Source organism: Watersipora subatra, chromosome 1 (assembly GCF_963576615.1).
Source record: "Watersipora subatra chromosome 1, tzWatSuba1.1, whole genome shotgun sequence".
NCBI lineage: Eukaryota > Metazoa > Bryozoa > Gymnolaemata > Cheilostomatida > Watersiporidae > Watersipora > Watersipora subatra.
This window is the reverse complement of record NC_088708.1, coordinates 37603263-37619188: the sequence shown is the minus strand read 5'-3', so window position 1 is coordinate 37619188 and position 15926 is coordinate 37603263. Positions and strand designations below refer to the sequence as shown.

Sequence of the window (15926 nt, the reverse complement as noted above, 5' to 3'; positions counted from 1 at the left end):
ACTAAAAGAATAGCAGGATTGAGTTTGCAAAGAATAAGTTGTTCATAGTAAGAACCTTTGGCACCATACCTGAGCTAATTGAATATTCATTTCGTGTCAATGACATTTAATTCAAAATGAAACGAGTTTGGTCTACCCATTCATACTAGAAACAACATGCTTGTGGATATGAAACTAGGGATGACAGCGGAGTATAGAACTTATAATGCACATTATTAGAGCATGTTAGAGCCCGTTATTAGACAGTGTTTACTCAAAGATTGCCTTAACATCTGATTGCCTTAACATCTGATTGCCTTAGCATCTGAGTGCCTTAGCATCTACCTTAGCATCTTCTTCATGCTGTCTTATAAGCAACTATACGTACATTTACAAAGTCGGTGAGGCTGATTTCTCCATTTGCATTAGAAAATTGATCAAAGACTTCAGACAAACTGAAAAGAAAAAAAGTACAACGTACAAGTAATAGAAGAGCTGGTATCAAGCACTACGCATATGATGCGTTCAGGTGGAGTTTGAAGACAGAAAGAATCCTAGAAGGAAACCTAGGAGGAAATATAATACCCATTTGTTGTTGGCGGTCAAACCGCACCAAAGCCTCTCTAGCCTTTTCGGCCAATCATGGGCAAAAAACATTATATTTGGGTAGGCCTGGACAAAGTTACTTTCCTGTGAAAAACTGATCAATAGTAGCCTATACATCTAGATCTATACAATAAAGAGTCGACTAAAGCTATCATGACCAATCATACCAATCCGCTAAGTCAATGAAATTATGAAACCTAACAATGCTTGATCACTACCAAACCTTAACAGACTTCATTGTGACCCAAACGAATTATGTCACAAGTCAGCTTGTTATCAATTCATCAGGTTAGCATCGCTTTATGAAGTCATCATGTTAACATGGTGTTATAAAATCATCAGGTTATCAAGTCATTGTGTTAACATAGTGTCATCAAGTCATCGTGTTATCAAGCCATCATGTTAACATCAGGTTATCAAGTCATCGTGTTATCTAGCCATCATGTTAACATTGTGCTATCAAGTCAACATGTTAACATCATGTGTTAGAAACTTTTTCTCTTGTAAACGAGGCATTAAAATACACACCTGACAGCAGCCTCACTTTGACGTAATGAGCCAGCAAATCTGAGGAAAGTACAACAATGACTAACTGGTACAGGAGGACTCAGGCCTGTCGATAATTTTAAAAGACCTCCAAGAACAGATCTTAGTAAACAGTTTTGCAACATCGTTGAGGCCAGTCTCATGTGTGAATAAACATCTTGTTGAGCATCTTCTTGGGATCTGAAACATTAAGGACGCCAGTAATACGTATGTGCTAATGTGTTAATCCTCAATATAAACTCTAATAGCAATCCCTTGTTCATTCTGCTGCTGGTTACATGAAGTAATGTAAGGAAGTCTACATTTATATCACTATCTCCACAACATACAAACTTCTTCACCTTTATCTTACCATTTCAACAACATACGAACCGTTTCATCTTTATCTTACCATCTCAACAACATACAAACTGTTTCACCTTTATCTTACCATCTCAACAACATACAAACTGTTTCACCTTTATCTTACCATCTCAACAACATACAAACTGTTTCACCTTTATCTTACCATCTCAACAACATACAAACTGTCTCATCTTTATCTTACCATCTCAACAACATACAAACTGTTTCACCTTTATCTTACCATCTCAACAACATACAAACTGTTTCACCTTTATCTTACCATCTCAACAACATACAAACTGTTTCACCTTTATCTTACCATCTCAACAACATACAAACTGTTTCACCTTTATCTTACCATCTCAACAACATACAAACTGTTTCACCTTTATCTTACCATCTCAACAACATACAAACTGTCTCATCTTTATCTTACCATCTCAACAACATACAAACTGTTTCACCTTTATCTTACCATCTCAACAACATACAAACTGTTTCACCTTTATCTTACCATCTCAACAACATACAAACTGTCTCATCTTTATCTTACCATCTCAACAACATACAAACTGTTTCACCTTTATCTTACCATCTCAACAACATACAAACCGTTTCACCTTTATCTTACCATCTCAACAACATACAAACTGTTTCACCTTTATCTTACCATCACAACAACATACAAACCGTTTCACCTTTATCTTACCATCTCAACAACATACAAACTGTTTCACCTTTATCTTACCATCTCAACAACATACAAACTGTTTCATCTTTAATTTACCATCTCAACAACACACAAACTGTCTCACCTTTATCTTACCATCTCAACAACATACAAACCGTTTCATCTTTATCTTACCATCTCAACAACATACAAACTGTTTCACCTTTATCTTACCATCACAACAACATACAAACTGTTTCACCTTTATCTTACCATCTCAACAACATACAAACTGTTTCACCTTTATCTTACCATCTCAACAACATACAAACCGTTTCACCTTTATCTTACCATCTCAACAACATACAAACTGTTTCATCTTTATCTTACCATCTCAACAACATACAAACTGTCTCATCTTTATCTTACCATCTCAACAACATACAAACTGTTTCACCTTTATCTTACCATCTCAACAACATACAAACTGTTTCACCTTTATCTTACCATCTCAACAACATACAAACTGTTTCACCTTTAATTTACCATCACAACAACATACAAACTGTTTCACCTTTATCTTACCATCTCAACAACATACAAACTGTCTCATCTTTATCTTACCATCTCAACAACATACAAACTGTTTCACCTTTATCTTACCATCTCAACAACATACAAACTGTTTCACCTTTATCTTACCATCACAACAACATACAAACTGTCTCATCTTTATCTTACCATCTCAACAACATACAAACTGTCTCATCTTTATCTTACCATCTCAACAACATACAAACTGTTTCACCTTTATCTTACCATCTCAACAACATACAAACTGTTTCACCTTTATCTTACCATCTCAACAACATACCAACTGTTTCACCTTTATCTTACCATCTCAACAACATACAAACTGTCTCATCTTTATCTTACCATCTCAACAACATACAAACTGTCTCATCTTTATCTTACCATCTCAACAACGTACAAACTGTTTCACCTTTATCTTACCATCTCAACAACATACAAACTGTTTCATCTTTATCTTACCATCTCAACAACATACAAACTGTTTCACCTTTATCTTACCATCTCAACAACATACAAACTGTTTCACCTTTATCTTACCATCTCAACAACATACAAACTGTCTCATCTTTATCTTACCATCTCAACAACATACAAACTGTTTCACCTTTATCTTACCATCTCAACAACATACAAACTGTTTCACCTTTATCTTACCATCTCAACAACATACAAACTGTTTCACCTTTATCTTACCATCTCAACAACATACAAACTGTTTCACCTTTATCTTACCATCTCAACAACATACAAACTGTTTCACCTTTATCTTACCATCTCAACAACATACAAACTGTCTCATCTTTATCTTACCATCTCAACAACATACAAACTGTTTCACCTTTATCTTACCATCTCAACAACATACAAACTGTTTCACCTTTATCTTACCATCTCAACAACATACAAACTGTTTCACCTTTATCTTACCATCTCAACAACATACAAACTGTTTCACCTTTATCTTACCATCACAACAACATACAAACTGTTTCACCTTTATTTTACCATCTCAACAACATACAAACTGTTTCACCTTTATCTTACCATCACAACAACATACAAACCGTTTCACCTTTATCTTACCATCTCAACAACATACAAACTGTTTCACCTTTATCTTACCATCTCAACAACATACAAACTGTTTCACCTTTATCTTACCATCTCAACAACATACAAACTGTTTCACCTTTATCTTACCATCTCAACAACATACAAACTGTTTCACCTTTATCTTACCATCTCAACAACATACAAACCGTTTCACCTTTATTTTACCATCACACAACATACAATCTGTTTCACTTTTATCTTACCATCTCAACAACATACACACCGTTTCATCTTTATCTTACCATCTCAACAACATACAAACTGTTTCACCTTTATCTTACCATCTCAACAACATACAAACTGTTTCACTTTTATCTTACCATCTCAACAACATACACACCGTTTCATCTTTATCTTACCATCTCAACAACATACAAACTGTTTCACCTTTATCTTACCATCTCAACAACATACAAACTGTTTCACCTTTATCTTACCATCACAACAACATACAAACCGTTTCACCTTTATCTTACCATCTCAACAACATACAAACCGTTTCACCTTTATCTTACCATCTCAACAACATACAAACTGTTTCACCTTTATCTTACCATCACAACAACATACAAACTGTTTCACCTTTATCTTACCATCACAACAACATACAAACTGTTTCACCTTTATCTTACCATCACACAACATACAAACCGTTTCACCTTTATCTTACCATCACAACAACATACAAACCGTTTCATCTTTATCTTACCATCTCAACAACATACAAACTGCTTCACCTTTATCTCACCATCTCAACAACATACAAACCGTTTCATCTTTATCTTACCATCTCAACAACATACAAACTGCTTCACCTTTATCTTACCATCACAACAACATACAAACCGTTTCATCTTTATCTTACCATCTCAACAACATACAAACTGCTTCACCTTTATCTTACCATCTCAACAACATACAAACCGTTTCATCTTTATCTTACCATCTCAACAACATACAAACTGTTTCACCTTTATCTTACCATCTCAACAACATACAAACCGTTTCACCTTTATCTTACCATCTCAACAACATACAAACCGTTTCACATTTATCTTACCATCTCAACAACATACAAACTGGTTCACCTTTATTTTACCATCTCGACAACATACAAACTGGTTCACCTTTATTTTACCATCTCGACAACATACAAACCGTTTCATCTTTATCTCACCATCTCAACAACATACAAACCGTTTCATCTTTATCTTACCATCTCAACAACATACAAACCGTTTCACATTTATCTTACCATCTCAACAACATACAAACTGGTTCACCTTTATCTTACCATCTCAACAACATACAAACTGTTTCACATTTATCTTACCATCTCAACAACATACAAACTGGTTCACCTTTATTTTACCATCACGACAACATACAAACCGTTTCACATTTATCTTACCATCTCAACAACATACAAACTGTTCCACCTTTATCTTACCATCACAACAACATGCAAACTGTTTCACCTGTATCTTACCATCACAACAACATACAAACTGTTTCACATTTATTTTACCATCTCAACAACATACAAACTGTTTCACATTTATCTTACCATCCCAACAACATACAAACCGTTTCATCTTTTATCTCACCATCTCAACAACATACAAACTGTTGTACCTTTATCTTACCATCCCAACAACGTACAAACCGTTTCACCTTTATCTTACCATCTCAACAACATACAAACCGTTTCACCTTTAATTTACCATCTCAACAACATACAAACTGTTTCATCTTTATCTTACCATCTCAACAACATACAAACTGTTTCATCTTTATCTTACCATCTCAACAACATACAAACTGTCTCATCTTTATCTTACCATCTCAACAACATACAAACCGTTTCACCTTTATCTTACCATCTCATCAACATACAAACTGTTTCACCTTTATCTTACCATCTCAACAACATACAAACTGCTTCACCTTTATCTTACCATCTCAACAACATACAAACTGTTTCACATTTATCTTACCATCTCAACAACATACAAACTGGTTCACCTTTATTTTACCATCTCGACAACATACAAACCGTTTCACATTTATCTTACCATCTCAACAACATACAAACTGTTCCACCTTTATCTTACCATCACAACAACATGCAAACTGTTTCACCTGTATCTTACCATCACAACAACATACAAACTGTTTCACCTTTATTTTACCATCTCAACAACATACAAACTGTTTCACATTTATCTTACCATCCCAACAACATACAAACCGTTTCATCTTTTATCTCACCATCTCAACAACATACAAACTGTTGTACCTTTATCTTACCATCCCAACAACGTACAAACCGTTTCACCTTTATCTTACCATCTCAACAACATACAAACCGTTTCACCTTTAATTTACCATCTCAACAACATACAAACTGTTTCATCTTTATCTTACCATCTCAACAACATACAAACTGTTTCATCTTTATCTTACCATCTCAACAACATACAAACCGTTTCACCTTTATTTTACCATCTCGACAACATACAAACCGTTTCACATTTATCTTACCATCTCAACAACATACAAACTGTTCCACCTTTATCTTACCATCACAACAACATGCAAACTGTTTCACCTGTATCTTACCATCACAACAACATACAAACTGTTTCACCTTTATTTTACCATCTCAACAACATACAAACTGTTTCACATTTATCTTACCATCCCAACAACATACAAACCGTTTCATCTTTTATCTCACCATCTCAACAACATACAAACTGTTGTACCTTTATCTTACCATCCCAACAACGTACAAACCGTTTCACCTTTATCTTACCATCTCAACAACATACAAACCGTTTCACCTTTAATTTACCATCTCAACAACATACAAACCGTTTCACCTTTAATTTACCATCTCAACAACATACAAACTGTTTCATCTTTATCTTACCATCTCAACAACATACAAACTGTTTCATCTTTATCTTACCATCTCAACAACATACAAACCGTTTCACCTTTATTTTACCATCTCGACAACATACAAACCGTTTCACATTTATCTTACCATCTCAACAACATACAAACTGTTCCACCTTTATCTTACCATCACAACAACATGCAAACTGTTTCACCTGTATCTTACCATCACAACAACATACAAACTGTTTCACCTTTATTTTACCATCTCAACAACATACAAACTGTTTCACATTTATCTTACCATCCCAACAACATACAAACCGTTTCATCTTTTATCTCACCATCTCAACAACATACAAACTGTTGTACCTTTATCTTACCATCCCAACAACGTACAAACCGTTTCATCTTTATCTTACCATCTCAACAACATACAAACTGTTTCATCTTTATCTTACCATCTCAACAACATACAAACTGTTTCATCTTTATCTTACCATCCCAACAACGTACAAACCGTTTCACCTTTATCTTACCATCTCAACAACATACAAACCGTTTCACCTTTAATTTACCATCTCAACAACATACAAACTGTTTCATCTTTATCTTACCATCTCAACAACATACAAACTGTTTCACCTTTATCTTACCATCTCAACAACATACAAACTGTCTCATCTTTATCTTACCATCTCAACAACATACAAACCGTTTCACCTTTATCTTACCATCACAACAACATACAAACCGTTTCACCTTTAATTTACCATCTCAACAACATACAAACCGTTTCACCTTTAATTTACCATCACAACAACATACAAACTGTCTCATCTTTATCTTACCATCTCAACAACATACAAACTGTTTCATCTTTATCTCACCATCTCAACAACATACAAACTGTTTCACCTTTATCTTACCATCTCAACAACATACAAACCGTTTCACCTTAAATTTACCATCTCAACAACATACAAACTGCTTCACCTTTAATTTACCATCACAACAACATACAAACTGTCTCATCTTTATCTTACCATCTCAACAACATACAAACTGTTTCACCTTTATCTTACCATCTCAACAACATACAAACCGTTTCACCTTTATCTTACCATCTCAACAACATACAAACCGTTTCACCTTTATCTTACCATCTCAACAACATACAAACTGTTTCATCTTTATCTTACCATCTCAACAACATACAAACTGTTTCATCTTTATCTTACCATCTCAACAACATACAAACTGTTTCACCTTTATCTTACCATCTCATCAACATACAAACCGTTTCACCTTTAATTTACCATCTCAACAACATACAAACTGTTTCACCTTTATCTTACCATCTCAACAACATACAAACCGTTTCACCTTTATCTTACCATCTCAACAACATACAAACTGTTTCACCTTTATCTTACCATCTCAACAACATACAAACTGTTTCACCTTTATCTTACCATCTCAACAACATACAAACTGTTTCACCTTTATCTTACCATTTCAACAACATACAAACTGTCTCATCTTTATCTTACCATCTCAACAACATACAAACTGTTTCACCTTTATTTTACCATCACAACAACATACAAACTGGTTCACCTTTATCTTACCATCTCAACAACACACAAACCGTTTCATCTTTATCTTACCATCTCAACAACATACAAACTGTTTCACCTTTATCTTACCATCTCAACAACATACAAACCGTTTCACCTTTATCTTACCATCTCAACAACATACAAACTGTTTCATCTTTATCTTACCATCTCAACAACATACAAACTGTTTCATCTTTATCTTACCATCCCAACAACGTACAAACCGTTTCACCTTTATCTTACCATCTCAACAACATACAAACCGTTTCACCTTTAATTTACCATCTCAACAACATACAAACTGTTTCATCTTTATCTTACCATCTCAACAACATACAAACTGTTTCACCTTTATCTTACCATCTCAACAACATACAAACTGTCTCATCTTTATCTTACCATCTCAACAACATACAAACCGTTTCACCTTTATCTTACCATCACAACAACATACAAACCGTTTCACCTTTAATTTACCATCTCAACAACATACAAACCGTTTCACCTTTAATTTACCATCACAACAACATACAAACTGTCTCATCTTTATCTTACCATCTCAACAACATACAAACTGTTTCATCTTTATCTCACCATCTCAACAACATACAAACTGTTTCACCTTTATCTTACCATCTCAACAACATACAAACCGTTTCACCTTTAATTTACCATCACAACAACATACAAACTGTCTCATCTTTATCTTACCATCTCAACAACATACAAACTGTTTCATCTTTATCTTACCATCTCAACAACATACAAACTGTTTCACCTTTATCTCACCATCACAACAACATACAAACTGTCTCATCTTTATCTTACCATCTCAACAACATACAAACTGTTTCATCTTTATCTCACCATCTCAACAACATACAAACTGTTTCACTTTTATCTTACCATCTCAACAACATACAAACTGTTTCATCTTTATCTTACCATCTCAACAACATACAAACTGTTTCATCTTTATCTTACCATCTCAACAACATACAAACTGTTTCATCTTTATCTTACCATCTCAACAACATACAAACTGTCTCATCTTTATCTTACCATCTCAACAACATACAAACTGTTTCACCTTTATCTTACCATCTCAACAACATACAAACTGTTTCACCTTTATCTTACCATCACAACAACATACAAACTGTCTCATCTTTATCTTACCATCTCAACAACATACAAACTGTCTCATCTTTATCTTACCATCTCAACAACATACAAACTGTTTCACCTTTATCTTACCATCTCAACAACATACAAACTGTTTCACCTTTATCTTACCATCTCAACAACATACAAACTGTTTCACCTTTATCTTACCATCTCAACAACATACAAACTGTCTCATCTTTATCTTACCATCTCAACAACATACAAACTGTCTCATCTTTATCTTACCATCTCAACAACGTACAAACTGTTTCACCTTTATCTTACCATCTCAACAACATACAAACTGTTTCATCTTTATCTTACCATCTCAACAACATACAAACTGTTTCACCTTTATCTTACCATCTCAACAACATACAAATTGTTTCACCTTTATCTTACCATCTCAACAACATACAAACTGTCTCATCTTTATCTTACCATCTCAACAACATACAAACTGTTTCACCTTTATCTTACCATCTCAACAACATACAAACTGTTTCACCTTTATCTTACCATCTCAACAACATACAAACTGTTTCACCTTTATCTTACCATCTCAACAACATACAAACTGTTTCACCTTTATCTTACCATCTCAACAACATACAAACTGTTTCACCTTTATCTTACCATCTCAACAACATACAAACTGTCTCATCTTTATCTTACCATCTCAACAACATACAAACTGTTTCACCTTTATCTTACCATCTCAACAACATACAAACTGCGTCACCTTTAATTTACCATCACAACAACATACAAACTGTCTCATCTTTATCTTACCATCTCAACAACATACAAACTGTTTCACCTTTATCTTACCATCTCAACAACATACAAACCGTTTCACCTTTATCTTACCATCTCAACAACATACAAACCGTTTCACCTTTATCTTACCATCTCAACAACATACAAACTGTTTCATCTTTATCTTACCATCTCAACAACATACAAACTGTTTCATCTTTATCTTACCATCTCAACAACATACAAACTGTTTCACCTTTATCTTACCATCTCATCAACATACAAACCGTTTCACCTTTAATTTACCATCTCAACAACATACAAACTGTTTCACCTTTATCTTACCATCTCAACAACATACAAACCGTTTCACCTTTATCTTACCATCTCAACAACATACAAACTGTTTCACCTTTATCTTACCATCTCAACAACATACAAACTGTTTCACCTTTATCTTACCATCTCAACAACATACAAACTGTTTCACCTTTATCTTACCATTTCAACAACATACAAACTGTCTCATCTTTATCTTACCATCTCAACAACATACAAACTGTTTCACCTTTATTTTACCATCACAACAACATACAAACTGGTTCACCTTTATCTTACCATCTCAACAACACACAAACCGTTTCATCTTTATCTTACCATCTCAACAACATACAAACTGTTTCACCTTTATCTTACCATCTCAACAACATACAAACCGTTTCACCTTTATCTTACCATCTCAACAACATACAAACTGTTTCATCTTTATCTTACCATCTCAACAACATACAAACTGTTTCATCTTTATCTTACCATCCCAACAACGTACAAACCGTTTCACCTTTATCTTACCATCTCAACAACATACAAACCGTTTCACCTTTAATTTACCATCTCAACAACATACAAACTGTTTCATCTTTATCTTACCATCTCAACAACATACAAACTGTTTCACCTTTATCTTACCATCTCAACAACATACAAACTGTCTCATCTTTATCTTACCATCTCAACAACATACAAACCGTTTCACCTTTATCTTACCATCACAACAACATACAAACCGTTTCACCTTTAATTTACCATCTCAACAACATACAAACCGTTTCACCTTTAATTTACCATCACAACAACATACAAACTGTCTCATCTTTATCTTACCATCTCAACAACATACAAACTGTTTCATCTTTATCTCACCATCTCAACAACATACAAACTGTTTCACCTTTATCTTACCATCTCAACAACATACAAACCGTTTCACCTTTAATTTACCATCACAACAACATACAAACTGTCTCATCTTTATCTTACCATCTCAACAACATACAAACTGTTTCATCTTTATCTTACCATCTCAACAACATACAAACTGTTTCACCTTTATCTCACCATCACAACAACATACAAACTGTCTCATCTTTATCTTACCATCTCAACAACATACAAACTGTTTCATCTTTATCTCACCATCTCAACAACATACAAACTGTTTCACTTTTATCTTACCATCTCAACAACATACAAACTGTTTCATCTTTATCTTACCATCTCAACAACATACAAACTGTTTCATCTTTATCTTACCATCTCAACAACATACAAACTGTTTCATCTTTATCTTACCATCTCAGCAACATACAAACTGTCTCATCTTTATCTTACCATCTCAACAACATACAAACTGTTTCACCTTTATCTTACCATCTCAACAACATACAAACTGTTTCACCTTTATCTTACCATCACAACAACATACAAACTGTCTCATCTTTATCTTACCATCTCAACAACATACAAACTGTCTCATCTTTATCTTACCATCTCAACAACATACAAACTGTTTCACCTTTATCTTACCATCTCAACAACATACAAACTGTTTCACCTTTATCTTACCATCTCAACAACATACAAACTGTTTCACCTTTATCTTACCATCTCAACAACATACAAACTGTCTCATCTTTATCTTACCATCTCAACAACATACAAACTGTCTCATCTTTATCTTACCATCTCAACAACGTACAAACTGTTTCACCTTTATCTTACCATCTCAACAACATACAAACTGTTTCATCTTTATCTTACCATCTCAACAACATACAAACTGTTTCACCTTTATCTTACCATCTCAACAACATACAAATTGTTTCACCTTTATCTTACCATCTCAACAACATACAAACTGTCTCATCTTTATCTTACCATCTCAACAACATACAAACTGTTTCACCTTTATCTTACCATCTCAACAACATACAAACTGTTTCACCTTTATCTTACCATCTCAACAACATACAAACTGTTTCACCTTTATCTTACCATCTCAACAACATACAAACTGTTTCACCTTTATCTTACCATCTCAACAACATACAAACTGTTTCACCTTTATCTTACCATCTCAACAACATACAAACTGTCTCATCTTTATCTTACCATCTCAACAACATACAAACTGTTTCACCTTTATCTTACCATCTCAACAACATACAAACTGTTTCACCTTTATCTTACCATCTCAACAACATACAAACTGTTTCACCTTTATCTTACCATCTCAACAACATACAAACTGTTTCACCTTTATCTTACCATCACAACAACATACAAACTGTTTCACCTTTATTTTACCATCTCAACAACATACAAACTGTTTCACCTTTATCTTACCATCACAACAACATACAAACCGTTTCACCTTTATCTTACCATCTCAACAACATACAAACTGTTTCACCTTTATCTTACCATCTCAACAACATACAAACTGTTTCACCTTTATCTTACCATCTCAACAACATACAAACTGTTTCACCTTTATCTTACCATCTCAACAACATACAAACTGTTTCACCTTTATCTTACCATCTCAACAACATACAAACCGTTTCACCTTTATTTTACCATCACACAACATACAATCTGTTTCACTTTTATCTTACCATCTCAACAACATACACACCGTTTCATCTTTATCTTACCATCTCAACAACATACAAACTGTTTCACCTTTATCTTACCATCTCAACAACATACAAACTGTTTCACTTTTATCTTACCATCTCAACAACATACACACCGTTTCATCTTTATCTTACCATCTCAACAACATACAAACTGTTTCACCTTTATCTTACCATCTCAACAACATACAAACTGTTTCACCTTTATCTTACCATCACAACAACATACAAACCGTTTCACCTTTATCTTACCATCTCAACAACATACAAACCGTTTCACCTTTATCTTACCATCTCAACAACATACAAACTGTTTCACCTTTATCTTACCATCACAACAACATACAAACTGTTTCACCTTTATCTTACCATCACAACAACATACAAACTGTTTCACCTTTATCTTACCATCACACAACATACAAACCGTTTCACCTTTATCTTACCATCACAACAACATACAAACCGTTTCATCTTTATCTTACCATCTCAACAACATACAAACTGCTTCACCTTTATCTCACCATCTCAACAACATACAAACCGTTTCATCTTTATCTTACCATCTCAACAACATACAAACTGCTTCACCTTTATCTTACCATCACAACAACATACAAACCGTTTCATCTTTATCTTACCATCTCAACAACATACAAACTGCTTCACCTTTATCTTACCATCTCAACAACATACAAACCGTTTCATCTTTATCTTACCATCTCAACAACATACAAACTGTTTCACCTTTATCTTACCATCTCAACAACATACAAACCGTTTCACCTTTATCTTACCATCTCAACAACATACAAACCGTTTCACATTTATCTTACCATCTCAACAACATACAAACTGGTTCACCTTTATTTTACCATCTCGACAACATACAAACTGGTTCACCTTTATTTTACCATCTCGACAACATACAAACCGTTTCATCTTTATCTCACCATCTCAACAACATACAAACCGTTTCATCTTTATCTTACCATCTCAACAACATACAAACCGTTTCACATTTATCTTACCATCTCAACAACATACAAACTGGTTCACCTTTATCTTACCATCTCAACAACATACAAACTGTTTCACATTTATCTTACCATCTCAACAACATACAAACTGGTTCACCTTTATTTTACCATCTCGACAACATACAAACCGTTTCACATTTATCTTACCATCTCAACAACATACAAACTGTTCCACCTTTATCTTACCATCACAACAACATGCAAACTGTTTCACCTGTATCTTACCATCACAACAACATACAAACTGTTTCACCCTTATTTTACCATCTCAACAACATACAAACTGTTTCACATTTATCTTACCATCCCAACAACATACAAACCGTTTCATCTTTTATCTCACCATCTCAACAACATACAAACTGTTGTACCTTTATCTTACCATCCCAACAACGTACAAACCGTTTCACCTTTATCTTACCATCTCAACAACATACAAACCGTTTCACCTTTAATTTACCATCTCAACAACATACAAACTGTTTCATCTTTATCTTACCATCTCAACAACATACAAACTGTTTCATCTTTATCTTACCATCTCAACAACATACAAACTGTCTCATCTTTATCTTACCATCTCAACAACATACAAACCGTTTCACCTTTATCTTACCATCTCATCAACATACAAACTGTTTCACCTTTATCTTACCATCTCAACAACATACAAACTGCTTCACCTTTATCTTACCATCTCAACAACATACAAACTGTTTCACATTTATCTTACCATCTCAACAACATACAAACTGGTTCACCTTTATTTTACCATCTCGACAACATACAAACCGTTTCACATTTATCTTACCATCTCAACAACATACAAACTGTTCCACCTTTATCTTACCATCACAACAACATGCAAACTGTTTCACCTGTATCTTACCATCACAACAACATACAAACTGTTTCACCTTTATTTTACCATCTCAACAACATACAAACTGTTTCACATTTATCTTACCATCCCAACAACATACAAACCGTTTCATCTTTTATCTCACCATCTCAACAACATACAAACTGTTGTACCTTTATCTTACCATCCCAACAACGTACAAACCGTTTCACCTTTATCTTACCATCTCAACAACATACAAACCGTTTCACCTTTAATTTACCATCTCAACAACATACAAACTGTTTCATCTTTATCTTACCATCTCAACAACATACAAACTGTTTCATCTTTATCTTACCATCTCAACAACATACAAACCGTTTCACCTTTATTTTACCATCTCGACAACATACAAACCGTTTCACATTTATCTTACCATCTCAACAACATACAAACTGTTCCACCTTTATCTTACCATCACAACAACATGCAAACTGTTTCACCTGTATCTTACCATCACAACAACATACAAACTGTTTCACCTTTATTTTACCATCTCAACAACATACAAACTGTTTCACATTTATCTTACCATCCCAACAACATACAAACCGTTTCATCTTTTATCTCACCATCTCAACAACATACAAACTGTTGTACCTTTATCTTACCATCCCAACAACGTACAAACCGTTTCACCTTTATCTTACCATCTCAACAACATACAAACCGTTTCACCTTTAATTTACCATCTCAACA

General features: G+C 34.1%; 1 protein-coding gene across 1 annotated transcript in view; it reads right to left on the bottom strand.

The window, feature by feature from the left end:
* Positions 1–15926, bottom strand: part of LOC137401577 (glutaminase kidney isoform, mitochondrial-like) — a 105251-nt gene that overhangs the window by 58388 nt on the left and 30937 nt on the right. The window contains exons 2-3 of the mRNA XM_068088007.1: positions 1114–1311; positions 368–434 (exon numbers count right to left, since the gene is read on the bottom strand). Coding sequence (XP_067944108.1) covers positions 368–434; positions 1114–1274 — 228 coding nt within the window. The 5' untranslated portion in view covers positions 1275–1311. The remainder of the gene's footprint in view (positions 1–367; positions 435–1113; positions 1312–15926) is intronic.